At 40.1% G+C, this 17,791-nt stretch overlaps 2 protein-coding genes and 1 pseudogene across 2 annotated transcripts; all 3 read right to left on the bottom strand.

Moving 5' to 3' along the window:
• Positions 1 to 1,076: 1,076 nt before the first annotated feature.
• On the bottom strand, positions 1,077 to 2,514 carry LOC146388370 (uncharacterized; annotated as a pseudogene).
• Positions 2,515 to 4,060: 1,546 nt separating this feature from the next.
• On the bottom strand, positions 4,061 to 11,445 carry LOC146388369 (intercellular adhesion molecule 5-like). Its single transcript, XM_084925633.1, has 14 exons — positions 11,074 to 11,445; positions 9,398 to 9,673; positions 8,988 to 9,308; positions 8,596 to 8,850; positions 8,224 to 8,478; positions 7,535 to 7,894; positions 7,144 to 7,395; positions 6,776 to 7,030; positions 6,439 to 6,495; positions 6,046 to 6,300; positions 5,641 to 5,895; positions 4,955 to 5,299; positions 4,560 to 4,811; positions 4,061 to 4,404 (listed from the first exon to the last, which is right to left on the bottom strand). Exons 1-14 carry the CDS (start codon positions 11,123 to 11,125, stop codon positions 4,235 to 4,237), a joined length of 3,360 nt encoding a protein of 1,119 aa, XP_084781759.1. The 5' UTR covers positions 11,126 to 11,445; the 3' UTR covers positions 4,061 to 4,234.
• Positions 11,446 to 11,624: 179 nt separating this feature from the next.
• Positions 11,625 to 16,489, bottom strand: angptl6 (angiopoietin-like 6). The gene is made up of 7 exons (XM_084925640.1): positions 16,268 to 16,489; positions 15,274 to 15,753; positions 15,054 to 15,191; positions 14,742 to 14,949; positions 13,219 to 13,412; positions 12,030 to 12,300; positions 11,625 to 11,937 (listed from the first exon to the last, which is right to left on the bottom strand). The coding sequence occupies exons 2-7, from the start codon at positions 15,736 to 15,738 to the stop codon at positions 11,753 to 11,755; spliced, it is 1,461 nt and encodes a 486-aa protein (XP_084781766.1). The 5' UTR covers positions 15,739 to 15,753; positions 16,268 to 16,489; the 3' UTR covers positions 11,625 to 11,752.
• Positions 16,490 to 17,791: the final 1,302 nt, after the last annotated feature.

Raw genomic sequence — 17,791 nt, 5'->3', positions numbered from 1 at the left:
AAACTTACACAAAATGTCAAGATACAGTGTGTGTTCAGCTGTTCCATGTGTGTTGTGTGCATTTAGCAAGTATTTTCCACTATCATTCTTTTTCCAGCGCTGTGGGTAAACCACCTGTTTACCATCTTTAAACCAGGTGAGGGTGGGTGTAGGTAATCCTACTGGTTTACAGATACTCTGAGGTTTATCATTCACTGTGATCTCATAGTGCTCTTTGCAGGTGAAAGAAGGACTGTCTGTAAAAATGGTATCAGATTCATTGTCAGACTAAATAACCACAAACAAAATATTATCTTGTCAATACTTTAGTGCAGTGCTTTATATTCTGACAAAATATTAAGGAATGCAGCCGTGTACTTTCCAGAGTCAGTCCTGGTCAGTGACCTCGATGGATTGATGAGTTTGTCCTCATAGAACCACTGAACAGTGGGAGAAGGGTTCCCATCAGGCTGACAGGATAACATGTCAATGCTGAAGGCAGCATTTTCAACAACAGTGACGTTGTCTGGAAAAGCTTCCATGAATGGTTTATCTGGGAATTAAAATCTTACAATAAAGCTGTCATTTACTCCCAATTTTTACTCGGTGAACCTAAAGATGTGAAGTTCTTCTCTCTTTGACCTGGTGTTGGAAACAGTGAGTGTGACGAAGGTGTGCTCCCTGGCTCAGCTGCAGGGAAGGGGTGGTGCAGTGAGCTCAAGGGGCAGTGCCAGAGAGGTTGGTGGGACAGGTGTGTGGTGTTTTAGTTAATAAGCTCTCTCGCTCTCTCTTTTCCTGTGTTATATTTAATGAAGCCGGAGGCTCCATCATTAGGTACAGGCTCAAAATCAAAATTGCTGGTGATATCCAAATCAACACAGTCTCTATCTGTTTGGGATACATGCCACTTGTAACCAGACTACATGCAAATGATAAATGAACATTCAGGCTCTCCACAGGTCAAATGCAAAAACGTTCCTGGGTACAAACCATGCTGGTAATTCAAATGTCTAAATACCACTGAGTAACTTGTGTGGAGTATCTTGCAAATGTAACAGATGAATTTTTCTAGTCAAAGTGCTGAATAATAGATGTATTCAAACTGTACTGTAAAGAATTCTTGCTCTGATTTCCCTGACCTAAGGATTCTCCTTCACACTGCCAACATCAATGCCATACATCATGGTCTGGATGAAAGTATAGAAGTTGTGCAATACCTCATCATAGGACACAGCAAACACAAAATGTGCCTTGAAATCACACATCACACAGGGAATGACCTTTTGATCTAGGACAATGTAGCAATTCTGGATGGTGTTCTTTCTTTCTCCAAGACACAGGAGGAAGGGCTGAGTGGGGCCGGTTTCCTTGAGAAAAACCTCCACGCTTCCTCCCACCTTCATGAATTTCATCAGGTGGTCAGCAGCATTAGATGTGCTAATCTTTGAAGACTTTCTTCCCTTAAATATTGGAGATAACAAGTTAAGCAGCAAAAGGATGGCAGACACTTCACAGTCCCATACACCCTCGTCAGGATCATGCTGTGCAGAAACAAGCACCTCATCCAATTCTGCACTCTGAGGCAGATTGCAATCTTTGATGATCCTTGGCTTGAAGAGTGTTGGCCACTTGGGGAGTAATTTTGAGCTAGAAGAAGTGAGTAATACAAGAACTTTGTCTCTGGGTGAAAATTGCCTGAGTCTGGCCTCTCTGTTATACAGGCGATGCTGACATTGCTTAGCCTGGAGCAAATTCTCCCAAATCAACCTCCCCAATGTATGGAGTTTTACTCTCAGGTCCAGCATGGATTGAATTTCCTTCTTTGAGGAGCTCAGACCTTCCTCCCAGCTTTCCTTAATCAGGTTGAGCACCCCACGCAGCTTCCTGCTGAACAGCAGTTCAAAAGGAGAAAATTCAGCCACTCCACCAACCCAGTCAGTCTGAGGGTGGTAAATGCTGGTCCGAATAGATTTCATGCCCAATAATTCATGCAGTTCCTTCAGTGTGCGAGACATGAACAACGTGCCCTTGTCAGTCAGTATTTCCTTCGGAATACCAACTCGAGAGATGACCTGAAACAATGCCGGCACCACACTCTTTGCAGAGATGGTATGCAACGGCACTGCTTCCGGATATTGCGTTGCATAATCCACTAGAACTATTACAAAGCGATAGCCTCATGCACTCCGCTGAAAAGGCCCGATGAGGTCCATGCCAATAAGTTCAAACAGGACCTCCATTAATGGTAGGGGGCACAAAGGTGCCTTTGGTATGGCTGGCTGGTTAATGAGTTGGCATTCCGGAAAGGATGCGGACCAGCAGCGCATGTCCTCTCGGATGCCTGGCCAATAAAATGCATGTCTCCTCCATGCGAGTGTCACAACTCACTCGATACAGCCTATCTTTTAACAATATGAAGCACAGGTAGGTCTGCATGGCTTCAGGGCACACCACGTAACCATCAATTTCAATCACTTGGTCAAAGGCTGAGCATAGGTTGTCATCACGAGACTGCTCCAGTGGAAAATCTCCCATGGTGGGAATTACACTACACGCTACTAATGATCGTGATCGCATCCCCGCATAGGGTGAGAAGCCGCTGCTCCTTCACATCGAATAGAGCCAGTGTTTTTTTGCATCTGACAAGGATGCCTCCTGGGCGCCTCCTGGGTGAGGTGTTCCGGGCATGTCCCACCGGGAGGAGGCCCCAGGGCAGACCCAGGACACGCTGGAGAGATTATATCTCTTGGCTGGCCTGGGAACACCTTGGTGTTCCCTGGACAAGCTGGAGGAGGTGGCTGGGGAGAGAGAGGTCTGGGCTTCTCTGCTTGGGCTGCTGGCCCCGGCCCCAGATAAGCGGAAGAGGACGGACGGATGGACTCCTAAGTATGTCCATAATGGCCACTCCCAATAAAAAACTTAACATCCTCAACTCTGCTACATCCAGATCCACTTCCTGTCTTTTTGTTAGTGCCACCATCTTCAATCATCACACATGAGACACAGGTCTCACTATCATCTTGCAAACCTTCAACTTTCACTGTTGCCGCTATTCTTCCGTCACAAGGAACCCCTGACTGCACTCTCTTATTAATCTTACTTGTACAATGTCCATTGCTTTGGGTGATTGACCCCACATTACCAGGTATTTAAACACATCTACCTTCACTATCTTTACTCCTTGCAGCTTCATTGTTACGCATGTCTCCTTCTCATTTACACACACGTATTGTGCTGACTTTAATTCCTCTTTTCTCCAGTTTTTTGCCACCTCTCCATATTATTGTCCACCTGCTCACTACAGATAACAGATACAGATTGTGAGTATCATAGATTATGAAGAATCCTCACGCAGTACAGCAGTTCCCCTCTTGGGAACTGGCCAGATGAGATATATAATCTCTCCACAGGGGTCTGGGTCTATCCCAGGGTCTGCCATGGTTGCCAGTTAGGCCGAGAACACCTCTTCTCATCCTATCTCTAAGACTGACCCCAGCCTGTCTACAGAGGAAGCTCATTTTGTCTGTCTGCAGTCCTGACCTCAATCTCAATGAACATTTGGGAGATCAGCTTGGACATCCTGTTTGTGCCAGAGTGAGCAGCACAACCACTGACTTGCAACTTGCAACAAATGCTGTTTGATGAATGGGATAACATCCCATAGCAGTGTATGAAAAGCAGGTGACCAGGATAAGGAAGCGGTGCCGGGCTCTTGTCTCTATGTATGTTTTTTTCCAACAGTGTAAGATTTATTGCAAAAAAAACATTGTTATTACAAAAAAATTATTAAACTCAAATTTCCTTACATTATGTGTTAAGTTTCCAAGTTTTATTCTCTGCTGCCTGAGAAATCTCTGAACCCTTACATGCGATTTCAGATTTAACAGCTATTGGTCAATGTGAAACTGCCTCTGTAGTCAGACTTTGCTTGTGATATTTATTATTTTTTTATTTATCTTTTGATTACTTGTTTTTTAAGAAAGGAAAACACATGACATAATTTTATTTTTTAAAATATTTATTTAATTAATAGAAAACTAATAGAAGTAATAGAAAATAAAACTTTTTTTAAAAGCCCATCAGCATGGATCCATTGTTGAAGTGGGTGGGCCCACATTTCCAGGAATGTGAAGCTTGGAATTTTTTATACAAGGGTATGAAATGGGTGTAGAACTTCTTTTTTAATGAAAGAAAAATAATTAGGTAGCACATAAAATGAAGTTTTTGCTTCGATTTACAGAAAGCAGCAGATATCTTATTTGTTTCCATTAGTTTGTGTCAAAGGGATATCTTTGTCAGAAACAAAACTATAATGTCCATGTTTTTTCCACTGATTGCGACAGTAGAACACAATGAAGATGGAGATGATGATGATGGCTGCTACAAATGCCCAAATGACTGCAAAAGTGATTTTATTGGTTTTACCTGTAAGATAAAAAAAATAAAACCAAAGTTTATTTCTCAAAACTTCCTAAAATACATTGATCAATTTAAACATCAGCTAACACTTCTCTTTAGTCATCAGTGTCCTCTAAATGTCCCACAGCAATATTAGGCTTGAAATAAACAAAGACGTGTACCTCTTGGTTCAACATGAACATTGATCGTCTTGGTTACGCTTCCCAGATAATTGGCAGCTGTGCAGGTGCAGGTTTTAGTGCGATTTACTCGAGTTATATTGAGACTGTTTGTGTTCGCCAACATATTCTCCCCATCACAAGTCCAGTTATAGACAGGAGGAGGGTTTCCAACAGCTTCACAGCTCAAGATGATATTAGAACCTTCAAGTAGATAGTCATGATTACTATCTTTTGTGTTTACCTCTGGAGCATCTGAAGAGACAAAAAGATGTTTGTTATTCGTTTAAATAATTACATGTTGTATGCCTCATTTTCACATTGTTAAATTCAGTTTAGAAATGAAAAAAATCCAAGAAATATTCCGTTTTTGTGTAAACAGCAGGATGTTTACTCACAGTGGGCTGAAACATTGTGTGTTTGAGAAATAGCGGGAAGTTTTGGTCCACGTGGTCCAAAGTCCAACTTGGCCTCACATCTGAGCTCAACGACTTTTTCTTCTTTGCTGATGTTGACTCTCAGAATAGAGGACTTATTTACTGGTGTTTTGGTTGTGTCACTGGAAGATTCTGTCTTGATGATTTTATTGTTTTTATACCAAGTAATAGTGAGATACTGAACAGGAGCAACATTGATGATGTCACACTGCAGTTTGTATTGTGTCTTGGTGTACTTCTTGTCCTCTTTGTGCTTCAACATCAGACCATGATTCATTTCAGAGATTGACACGGTCTCTGGGGTTTCTGCAAATGAAGCAAAGTAAAAAATACATTTAGAACATATGACAAATGGATGCGCTTGTTAGCATCAATATGAGAAGAATGAATGCATAAATGCATTGATATTAAAAGGTTGGGTTTTTCTTGCCACTAACAGAGTCTTCTTCACAATTCTACATGAAAGTACAACATTTGGATCAGAGCTACAGCAGGTTACTCGACAACATTGTCTTCAAAGTGGCAGTTTCAGCAAACTGAAATTATTCCTTTGTTATACAAAAATAAATAAATAAAAGTATTTTACATCATACCCTGTTTGATCTTAATTTCTAGTACAATAATGCAGTTTTGACAGATGTACTTACTATATACAATGATGACTGGGCTCACAGAACACTGAAAATTGTCATTTAGAGTGATGCTGCAGAAAGGACTTGGAGTCCACCATTTCAGGTTTTTAACCATCCAAGTGACATCAGAACCAGGTTTAAATTCTTTGTCTCCAGCAGGAGTCATCCAGGCCATTTCAGCAACATCTGTGGCTGATGTGCTGCATTTGATTGAAACTGGATCTCCAAATCTCACAACCATTTCAGACGGTGCCAGAGTTAGAGGACAACCTGCCATTCACAATACCTTCAGTTAGACATGATTTGTTATCAAATCAAAAATAAGACCCACAACAAAAGAATAACACTCACAACATTAGAGATCAAATAAAATAAATTTAAGAAATAAATAACAACTAAATAATAATAAAAGATGTGTACCTCTTGGTGTGATATGAACATTGATTGTCTTAGTTATGTTTCCCAGATAATTGGTAGCTGTGCAGGTGCAGGTTTTATTGCGATCGACTCGAGTAATATTGAGACTGTTTGTGTTCTCCAGCATATTTTCCCCATCACAAGTCCAGTTAAACACCGGAGGAGGGTTTCCCTCAACTTCACAGCTCAAGGTGATATCAGCACCCCCATGTGGAAAAATGTCTTCAGTGCTACTTTCAAGGATTAGCTCAGGAGCATCTGAAGAAACAAACACGTCTGTTATTGACTGGAATTGTTATATGGTGCATACCTACACTGGTTTTGACATTGTTTAATCTGAGTTACAATTTGAAAAAAATCAAGAAATACTTTGTAAACAGCAGCACTTTTACTCACAGTGGGCTGAAACATTGTGTATTTGAGAAATGGCAGGAAATTTTGGTCCGTGTGGTCCTAAAAGAAACAATATTTCACTCCTATAGACAACTTAGAAACCTGAAATCATTCAAAACTGATGTCTTTGCATAGTCTGTGGGTCCAAACAAACACAGAGAAAAATTGAACACTCCCCACAGAAGAGTCCCAACCAGTTGGTGGATTGAACAACAGGACCTTCTTGCTGAAAGTTAAATTATTGTCTTACTAATTAATAATTCATTTAATAATATATTTTTTAAAAATTGTCTGTTCGTGCACTGCATGATACCGTAACACAGTTTTCAAATGTACTTACTATAAACAGTGATGAGTGGACTCACAGCACACTGGGATCCATCAACCAAAGTAGCATAGCAGGAAGGACTTGGAGTCCACTCTTCTAGTTTTTCAACCCTCCAAGTGACAACAGGAGGACGCTCAAATCCTGTACCTCCAAATGGAGCCTCCCAGCCCATTCCTTCAACATATCTGGCTGATGTGCTGCAGTTGATTGAAACTGGATCTCCAAATCTCACCACAGTTTCAGAAGGTGTCAGTGTTAGTGGGCAACCTGCCATTCACAAGCAAATACATTCAGTCAAAATTGATTTAGTGTAAACCAAGTGAATAGTGTTCACTAAATAATGGAAGAAGATTAGATGTAAGGTAAACAAGAATATATACCTCTTGGTTCAACATGAAGATGGATTGTCTTGGTTATGTTTCCCAGATAATTGGTAGCTGTGCAGGTGTAGGTTTTATTGCGATTGATTCGAGTAATATTGAGACTGTTTGTGTTCTCCAACATATTCTCCCCATCACAAGTCCAGTTATACACAGGAGGAGGGTTTCCAACAGCTTCACAGCTCAATGTGATGTTAGTGCCCTCAAGTGGTGAGATGTCAACAGTACAACTTGTGTTGATCTCAGGAGCATCTGAAGAGACAGTTTTTCTTATCATTTTCACATTTACATAATAGAAAGCTGTAATGAATAGAACTTTTGTTTAATCTAGCCTAAAAAATACAATTAAATAATCTTCTGTTTGTGTGTTAACCTCAACATTTTTACTCACAGTGGGCTGAAACTCTGTGTGTTTGAGAAATGGCAGGAAGTTTTAGTCCATGTGGTCCAAAGTCCAGCTCAGCTTCACATCTGAGCTCAGTGGCTTTTTCTTCTCTGCTGATGTCGATTCTCAGAATCGAGGACTCATTTACCAGTGTTTTAGTTGTTGTGTCATTGAAAGACTCTGTCTGGATGGTTTTATTATTTTTGTACCATCTCACAGTCAGATGTTGAACAGGAGCAACATTTATGATGTCACACCGTAACCAGTACTGTGTTCTTGTGTCTTTATTGTAAGGCACTATGTGTACTTGTTCCTCCATCATTTGACTTTGATTCAGTGGATATATTGACACAATGTTTGGTGTTTCTGTGAACAGAGCAAAGAAAAATAAATTTTAAAAATCCATTCATCCATCCATTTTCTTCTCCTTTTCAATTGAGAGTCTTCTGTGGGCATAAACCAAGGGCAGCTGTCATTAGGGAAGCGCTAGAGTCCACAGCACTAGAGGTATCACATAGAAAGAGATAATCTTTCACTCCTATGGACAACTTAGAATCACTTCCATGCAGCCTCCACCATCATATCTGAGCATTTACAGTGGCACTTTCAGGAAGAGAAATCATTGCTTTATTATATAAAAACTGTCAGTTCATGCTGTTTATAATACACTAACAAAGTTGTACACATGTACTTACTGTAAACAGTGATGAGTGGACTCACAGCACACTGGGATCCATCAACCAAAGTAGCATAGCAGGAAGGACTTGGAGTCCACTCTTCTAGTTTTTCAACCCTCCAAGTGACAACAGGAGGACGCTCAAATCCTGTACCTCCAAATGGAGCCTCCCAGCCCATTCCTTCAACATATCTGGCTGATGTGCTGCAGTTGATTGAAACTGGATCTCCAAATTTCACAACAGTTTCAGAAGGTGTCAGCGTTAGTGGGCAACCTGCCATTCACAAGCAAATATATTCAGAGTTAGAGATGATTTGGTGTAAAATAAGACATAAGTCAGCAGTTTCATCTAAATCATCCACAATTTTAGATGTGAAGTAAGAATATATACCTCTTGGTTCAACATGAAGATGGATTGTCTTAGTTATGTTTCCCAGATAATTGGTAGCTGTGCATGCGTAGGTTTTATTGCCATTTACTCGAGGTAAACTGAGACTGGTTGTGTTCTCCAACATGTTTTTCCCATCACAAATCCAGTTATACACAGGAAGAGGGTTTCCAACAGCTTCACAGCTCAAGATGATATTAGTGCCCTCAAGAGCATAAGTGTCATCAGTACTATTTTGTGTCTTTAGCTCCGGAGCGTCTGAAATGATAAACAGTTTTTTATCAGTTCTCACATTTACACAATTGAAAGCTGAACAGAAGGGAACTTGTGTTTAATCTTTAAAAAAAATAAAAATAAACTTCTGTTCATGTGTAAACAGCAGGATATTTACTCACAGTGGGCTGAAACTCTGTGTGTTTGAGAAATGGCAGGAAGTTTTGGTCTGTGTGGTCCAAAGTCCAGCTCAGCTTCACATCTGAACTCAACTACATTTTCTTCTCTGCTGATGTTGACTCTCAGAATAGAGGACTCATTTACTGGAGTTTTGGTTGTTGTGTCATTGAAAGATTCTGTCTGGATTTTTTCACTGTTTTTGTACCACCTAACAGTGAGATACTGAACAGGAGCAACATTGATTATATCGCACTGCAGTCTGTACTGTGTTTCTTCTCCTATCACATTCACAAGCTGTACAGAATGAAAAACTTCTGGATTATCTGGCAAACAAAATTAAGCAAAGTTAGTTAATGTCAACATTTATTTATTTTCTTAGCATTGTACTGTATTCAATTAAAATTAAACTTACTGAATAAAATAACTTTGAGTTCCTTGCTGCATTCATAAGACTCATTAAACTTCATTCTGCACTCGGCCGTCACATTCCAGTCTGACACTGGCACTAAGTGGGAGATAAACATTTCTTCATCTTCAATGTCAGAGCTTTCATTCCCAACTCTCCAGTATAGTCCGTAATGATCGCCCAGTCTGGTGGTACAGTTTACAGTTACAGGAATTCCTCCATATTCTGCAATAATCTCAGGTGGATCCGTCTTCAACTCTGTTGTGCATATGCTGTCAGCATCTATGAATAGACAAGAATAATGTTTTTATTGGACTTTTATTAGCTCTATAGCCCTATAGACTGTATACCCCCTTGAACTGAAGCTGAAAGTCTGCATTTTTGTCATATCTTGAATTATGGGCCCAACTGCACATTCAAGAAAAAGACACACCCAAAAAGAGAGCAACATGGGGAACCAAATGAGCCTACCAGTTGCTGTGTAGTTGTTATTAAGACAGAACAGGTGCTAACTGATTAAAGCTGCTAAAAAGCTGATTTGTCTTTATTTATAAATGTATTCAAATGCTGTCTGTTATTTAAAAACAGTTATTCTAATAAACTCAAACATTATAAATAAATGCAATCCTGTGAAAATGAAAATTCCCACAGGATTCTGCGCAGTAATGTTGAAAAACAAAGTGCATCCTCACTGCTCCTATAGGGTTTCAGAGGGTATGTAGCAGCCAGGCTGTACTAATGAAATGCACTATTAATTGATCATCCTCTCAGGCGTGGACGTCCACGCATGACTCTGGATTTTCTACTTAAACATTTTAGTTCAACATTTAGTTTTGTTTATTATATTATTACTATATATTTTCTGATTAGTTTGCTCTCTATTCTTCTCATTTAGATTATCCTATTCTAGTTTTAGTTCATTTGCAGTGGTTGTTTCCCTACATTCCTTTGTTCTCTGTGTCAAGTCAGCTTTTCTGTTCCCACGATGTTCCCGTATTTGCTTACTTCCTGTTTTATTTTGTTAGTCCCTCATCTGGCATTCACTGTGTTTTGTTTTACTTCCCTTGTCTTGTCTCCTGTGATTAGCTAGCTTGTCTTTCCCTAGTGTTTCCCATTGTTCCAATGACCTTATATGTATTTATAGCCTTTGTCTCCCCTCAGTTATTCATCCTGTTCTACTGTTTATCCGCCTGTGTGGTTTGTTGGAGTCTGTTTTCTGTCAGTCTTGTGAATTTACTGCCTCGGGTCAAAATAAAAGTTAGTTTTCAGTTTGTTTAAACCTTCTCAAAATCTGCACCTGGGTCCAAATTCTATGTAAATCCTGACCGTCAGACCGTATAATGGTCAAAACAACACACAACAAAACGATAGTCTAAAATAATTACTACAAGTCACTACTGCTAAGGTTTGTTTTAAAAGCTACTGAACCATGTAACCAAACAGAAATATGTTTTTCACAAGTCCACATAGAGTCATGAAAACTTAAAAGGGGAGTATTTCATGAAACATGATCTTATTATTAGTTTTAGCTTTTGCAGTTACCATCACTAATAACATTCCAGTATCAAAACTGATCACACCATCAAGACACTAAAAGTTAACCAAATTTTTATTCCTAACAATTCAATGAAATAGTTTTTCCCATACACACAGAGTTCTTGCAGAGCATCATTATTACTCACTGCACAGTGAAAAGAGGAGGATGAGAATGCTCAGCATCCTGACAGGCAGCATGCTTGGACAGCATGCAGAAGGAATGAGGTGAATGGAGCAGTGTTTCAGGAGAGTCCAGAGACTATCCAGCTTCAGGACCTGGGTTAAATGAACGTCAGCTCGATGCAGATCCTAGTTATGATGACCGACTAAAAGTTTCACAGGCAGAAAAAAAAACTAGAGAGGAAATTTAACGCCCTTGTGTACAGGAAACTCTGTGAAGCCCAAAATACGAAACCACATCTGCAGCCAGCCCTTTGTGGAGTAACGGTTGCTTATAGGTTGTACTCCTCCCATATTTTATGTAATTTTTTACTGTAGTCTTTCACAAAGTGTTTTTTTGTTTCTCTCCCCTGTTTTTTTTGTCCAAATGGGAGTGAAAAATTATGCGATTTAAAAGAAAAAAATTGAGCAATACAAATTCTGTTAGGAAGTTGCACGACCGACAGCAGATTTCTCAAGTTAGTCAATATTAGTCATCATCCAGTTATTCATAGTTCATGCACATGTCACAGACTAGGTTAATTTTAAAATATCCTTTTTATTAAACGTAGAGTTACAAATAGAGTTTGTTTTATTCTCTCTGCACATATGTGAAGATCATCCACATCATGTCTTTCCTTTGCACATGTCCATAAGATAACCTTGTTATTTGGGTTTGATCATCATGCAAACCCGTTTAAGGGAGTACGATCCTCCATGGAACTCTGCCCAGTAAACGCCATCCTGGTACCGGCTTCGATAATGTCCACCACGATACCACACACCATTCAGATTGGAGTGGGCACACATGTGATACCACCAGCCTCCCTTCTGATAATGAGCACAGTTACCTGATGACACAACAGAAGAAAATGAAGATGTTAAAAGGGAAATGTCACTATACAACAGATAGCAATCAGGTAGGACCAGGGGAAGAGCAGACCGCCATAGCTGTCTTTGTCTCGATCCAAAGTGGTAAAGGCCTTGTTGCTGTGCCAGGAGAGGGAGTCCCCTGCATTCCCGTGATACAGTCCCAACCGCAGTCGATACCAGTCGCTCTCTGGTTCCACATAGAAGCTGTCATACTCAGCAAACACCTGCCGGCCACGCCAGTCTTCCAGGGCCACCCGCAACTTATACTGAGCCTGTTTGGTCAACCAGTACAGGTTTTCCAGACCAAGCCAGTACTCTCCATCTAGGTTCCCAAAGCCTTGCTGTAAAACATAAGTAGCCGGGTTTAATCACTCTAAGTTGCACGAATTCATCATGGCAACATTTAGACAGCAGATCTCCAGAGTAAGCAATGTCTAGTAGATTTATTAGCTCTTAAGAGCATACGTGCAGACCTCCAGGATCTGTTTTAATCAAGTTTGTGGTATGTTTTCACTTATTACTTTTTATCTATTGATAATATCAAGCCCTTTCTCCTTAGTAATACTAATTAGCGTTGCACTGTTGCCTCACAATCAAGACAGGCCTGGGTTCAATCTGGGGCCTTTCTATGTGGAGTTTGCATGTTCTCTGGGAACTCCAGCTTCCACCCAGAGTACAAAGACATGCAGTCAGTGAGGTTAGGTTAACTGATTTAAAATTTCCCATAGATGTGAATGTGTGTGACGAGTTGTCTGTCTCTCATCCTATGACATCTGAGATAGGCTCCAGCTCCCCCGCAACCCTGAATTAGATAAGTGCAAGAAGATGGATGGATAAGTAAAATGAGCATAGCCTTTGTCATGTTTCATTTCTGTTGCATCCAGTTTGGAAGAGTTTGAGTTTCATTTGTTTAGTTAACATCACTGCTCACTCAGTTATTATAAAGCTGGTATTTACTCACTAATTTTATTAGACGAATGTAAAGATGCAAAGTTCTTCTCTTTTAAGCCTGAGAGACAGTGAGACTTCATTTATTTCAAAATGATCCCAGACATTTTATCTAGAGTTTTTCATTTTGGCTTTGTAGTTTTGCAGCTGTTACTGATTTTAATTTGATGATATTCTTTATGTGCATTTTTTAAAACAACATAGGTTTTAGGTGATTTTTAAGTGGAAGTAAGTTTGTATTTGTAACACTCTTAGGTTCACGATGAAATACTTGATTGTGTTTAATTAAATTGCTAGTTTCAGACTTATACCTTATACTGTTCCCAGTCTCTAAAGAAGTTGATTGACCCATCTTGTCTCCTCTGGATGACCGTCCACCCTCCCTGAGCTTGACTCTGTTCACACCAGGCCTGCAGGAGTCGGTTGGAACTCTGCGGCCGGAGCAAATAGATCCCACTGGTAGTTTCACCTGATTCCAACACATGCTGACAGTCCCGCCATGGCCCTGAGTGAAGGGAAAATACAAGCAAGTGACTAATAAAAGCAACATGCAAATATAATGATGTAATATTACAACATATAACATTTTTTTAGTATTAAGTAAGAACATGGAAGATATCTTTAAAGGTCTTTTGTGGCTTTAAAAAACTATAGGACACTGGAAAACACAACAGGAAGCTTCTAATAGAGGGTTTTGAAATTCAGTTTGGACATCAGGAAAATCACAGATCTTATTGTTTCTCTCCCAGCACATGTTCAGTGTCTCATGCCATACTGGTAAGATAGACATAGGAATGTGCACAAACAACAATGTATACAAAGAAGAGAGACTCCCACACCAAGTGATAAGCCCTAATGGTCTGTCATGACTTGAACTCTCTCTCTCTTTCTCATTACACATTGGAGGAAGTGTTGAGTCACACCGATGTTTCATCCTTTTGGGTTCTGCAGCTCATATTCTCTGGTTTGTAATTGCAAGTTCAAAAGGGAAGTGTTATAAAAAGTTCAAAAACTGTTCTGTGCATGTCTTCATTAGAAAGTGTTTTGTGCTGTGACAAGAACTGCTGTTTTCAGAAGCTGAGGTTCCCAGGGTGGACAGATAATAGCAGGTCACTGACTCCAACAGCCACTGGTGCTTATCTAAGCAGTTAAATAAATCTGACAGGAGATAGACATATATATAAACACCAAATAACTCTAATCAGGTGCTACTATAAACCATGTTTTCAACTCCATCTTTGAAGAAGCAGAGATATTGTTCAAAATGTAAATAAAACAATAGAAAGATTTGTCAAGATGCATAAAGTAAGTGCTTTCTACGATGACAGAGCGCTCAACCATCAAGCTTCCTTGATACGGTCACACACACACACATTCACTACTGCATGACACGCGGGAAGGTTCACTTCCTTTCTGGGCCTAGCTAATTTCAGTGAAAACAGAAATTGTGTTTGATATGGGTGTTGCACCCTCGACACAGAAGAAGAGAGGGACCATCTGGTTTGTTATCAGTGCATGGTTAAAAGACTGCTATCTGTCATAGCATGGGTGACTTGCATATCTGTGGAGGCACAATTAATGCTGGGAAAACTTTTTTTAGACCTACAGCAGTTGGTCTCATCAATTCCCAAATACGGCGTTGTTAACTCAAGGAGAGATGTAATGTCCCTGTGCCAACATAAACATTTTTCCCACATTTGATGTGTTTTCTTTGAACTATATTCAGTAGAATTCGTGTTTAATATTGTGTTTAAGTGAAGAATTACTCCAGGTTTTTTATACATCTAACACAGCATTCAAACTTTTTTGGAAACAAGCTTGCATATTGACCTACCTGGAGTTTTTGTGACAGGAAAGCTAAAGAAGGAAGGGTCTGTAGGACTGCTGGTGGTAGTGGGGGGATGGAAAGGACCTCCCCCTGTTTGAGCTTGCTCTAATGGGAGAGCACTTTGGTCCCGTTGAACATCATTGGTCATTTGGTTGGTTTCAGAACTGTAATTCAGATGCACATTTGACTGGCTTTTGGGTGGTTCAGTAACGACCTGTTCAGACAAAAAAAAAAAAACAATCCAAAAAATATTCTGAGTCCTTTTTTATAAATCTTGTATAAAGAGGCAGATGTAAGATTTGGTTTTTTTGCCCCTACCTGAGGGGACTGGGCAGAGTCCCTGCACTGGCACTTCTTCTCCAAACAGGCAATAAACTGGTTGTGTGAACTCATCATAGAGGTGAGGGCTCCATATTTCTCCTCCAGCTCCCTGTAATCCCTGGACACCTGCAGTGCCTGAGATGTCCAACCATTCACAGCATAAGGATAAATTTGACAATGATGAGTATAACATCTAGTTCCGCTGCTCTAGACTCACCTGTGCTGTCGCATTTAGCAGAAGGTTCTCCACCTTTTGCTGCTCCAAGGCCTGATCTTTCTTGTTTATAACTTCATGTAGCAGCTGAGCATAGAGCTGACTGATGCGAGAATTCATACTGCTGCTCTCTTTGCGCAAGGCCCTTACTTCAATGGCAAGGGCCCCTTCCTGCTCCAGTTGGCTTCTTAGCTTCTCTAGTAGTTCCTGCTGTCGTTTGAGCTCTGCCCATAAGGCTGACACTTCTGAATGGTTGGTAGGAGCAGGCTGCGTGTTCAGACACAGCGCCCCAGTCAATTTCTGCTGAGGCACTATGAAGGTGTAAGAGCACCGGCCTGTTTTTGTTTCTGAAGAACGTGATGAATCTTTGTTGTCAACCTGGGCTCCCTCCTTCTGTCCGCCAACTTCTGGCATGTTCACACAAAGTGTAAGAAAAAGAGGCAGAACTACTGTCAGTGCCTTCTCCATGAATCTGTAACAATCCTGAGGACACACAAAAAGCAATAGTTTCTCATCAGGTAATTAGCACTTTAATACACAGACATACACTTTGCATGTTAGTAAAATAGCATCTGGTAAATCTTGACTTTTCACCAGATGTTTCCTTACAAAGACAGAGTACACGCATTTCCTTGAGTTTAGCAGGTCAACACAAACCAGTCAGAATCAACACTTCTCCATCTCAGGGTCAACAGTACAGTAAGCTCCACACCCAGATACAACAGCCATGGTCAACACCGTAACCAAGGCAAACAGACCAACACAGATGTACAGCTTTTCCACAAAACAACAACATGAGACCCATCGCATTGTGTTATGTAGCTTTCTCAGTTGCTGTGGGTAAGAATAAGACAATTTCTTCTGTCAGAGATGATAAAAAAACATGCACCATAATGATTTAACTATGTGAAGATTAATGTAGCCATAAACAGTGCAGGTGTATTCAAGTGTACCTGAAAGTAGATATAATTAAACACTGTGACCATGCATAACTTACTGTGCCAGCTGGTTAGACAGTTTTTGGTGTTTTTGTTGCGCTCCTGCAGCTCCCAGGACAAAAACGCAGAAAATTAGACATCAAATGTTAAGACATAAACAGTGATATTAAAAAAAAAATCTTCCTCTAAATCAAAAGCTGTTAATGATCTTAATAAAATGTTGAACTAAAGCTGATGGCAGAAAACAAAAAGACTGATAACTACACAACTGCTGCTTTGTCTCTAGAGTTTCTGTCTCAGGCAGACAACTAATTACAAACTCCTGCCTCCCAGAACTGGTTGTTTAGCTGGGTGCAGGAATCTAGGGTGTCTCCTCCCTCTGTCATTAACCCAAAACCCTGCTGTCAGCTCTATCCTGCTGTAGCACCTTATCAGTGTGGCATGATTATTTTTGAAATACGTTGCCTCTTTTTTCTGATGCGCATTTGGCTTGTTTTTTGTGGCCTAATTTTATGAAAGCATAAAAAAGACAGCTGCAGCATTAGGGCCTTAAGTTGGGACTCATATTCTCTAGTGTGACTTCAACAAACAGACAGTGCTGGGAATGTAGTGAAGTGATAATAATGATACCAGTCTAGGAAAAGACTGTTGGCTCTTTATGCCACAAAGACTAGAATAAAGGCTGCACCTGTACTTCAGCCTTCTTTGTGACTGCAGTGGCGCTTCAAAAAAGGTTGTATCCTGTATGTAAAGGTTGCGTCCTGTATGTAACCATGCTTATTCAGTGAGTCTGTTTTGTTGCCAAGACGGTGACTCTCAAATTAAAAGTGGATTGGTCTGCTGCTTTAAATGCCATTACAGCTCTTTATACTGCTGCAGGTGCTTGTTCGGGAAATTCTGGGTTCCATCACATTCTGTGAAAAGTAAAGCTTCACACTCATCAGCGTTTTATTTTTTTTTTTAAATATATATATATATATACATATATATATATATATTGGTCCTCCAGCATCACTCAGTCTAGTGGGTTAATTGCAGCAGATTATGCACTTTGTTATAATAATAATAAGTTGTGATGGTCTGAGTTGCCTTTTACATGACAGCAGTGGCTCTGAGATAGTTCTTTGCTACTGCATCAGCTTTATGGGAAAATCAGCAATACTGAAAAACAGTAAAGATAGTCACAGTCACACAGTGCTGAGGTCAAAGTGTGAACAGAAACCACACCTAAAAAGCTGTCTCTATTTCTGCTTTCAGATCAGCTTACAGTATTGCACTGCGTCACACCCAAGCTCTGATCACACTTTTTTTTTCATTATGGTTTTCTCTATACTGCCAAAACAAATAAACACTTTTTTTCTTATGTCAGAGAGACAAAGACTTTACGCTCTCATTAACGTCATGATGCTACATTTATTGGTTTCCTATCAAAAATTGTATAATTAAACTGTTGAACTTCAAATAAGCCAATGTTTGCCTATAGAATGAATATAATGAATACAGCTGTTTTCGTGTGTGTGTGTGTGTGTGTGTGTGTGTGTGTGTGTGTGTGTGTGTGTGTGTGTGTGTGTGTGTGTGTGTGT

Source organism: Perissodus microlepis, chromosome 4, assembly GCF_051167445.1.
Source record: "Perissodus microlepis isolate ML-2025 ecotype Zambia chromosome 4, ASM5116744v1, whole genome shotgun sequence".
Classification (NCBI taxonomy): Eukaryota; Metazoa; Chordata; class Actinopteri; order Cichliformes; family Cichlidae; genus Perissodus; species Perissodus microlepis.
The sequence above is the reverse complement of the archived record's forward strand: the minus strand, read 5'-3'. Positions and strand labels throughout refer to the sequence as shown.

Coding starts and splice junctions, on each gene's coding strand:
- angptl6 (XM_084925640.1), bottom strand. CDS start 15,738: ATGGAGAAGGCACTGACAGTAGTTCTGCCTCTTTTTCTTACACTTTGT. Junction 15,192..15,273: donor TGCTAAATGCGACAGCACAG/GTGAGTCTAGAG, acceptor TGGACATCTCAG/GCACTGCAGGTGTCCAGGGA. Junction 14,950..15,053: donor ACTCTGCCCAGTCCCCTCAG/GTAGGGGCAAAA, acceptor TTGTCTGAACAG/GTCGTTACTGAACCACCCAA.
- LOC146388369 (XM_084925633.1), bottom strand. CDS start 11,125: ATGCTGCCTGTCAGGATGCTGAGCATTCTCATCCTCCTCTTTTCACTG. Junction 9,674..11,073: donor CCTCCTCTTTTCACTGTGCA/GTGAGTAATAAT, acceptor GTCTATTCATAG/ATGCTGACAGCATATGCACA. Junction 7,396..7,534: donor ACACAGAGTTTCAGCCCACT/GTGAGTAAAAAT, acceptor CTGTCTCTTCAG/ATGCTCCTGAGATCAACACA.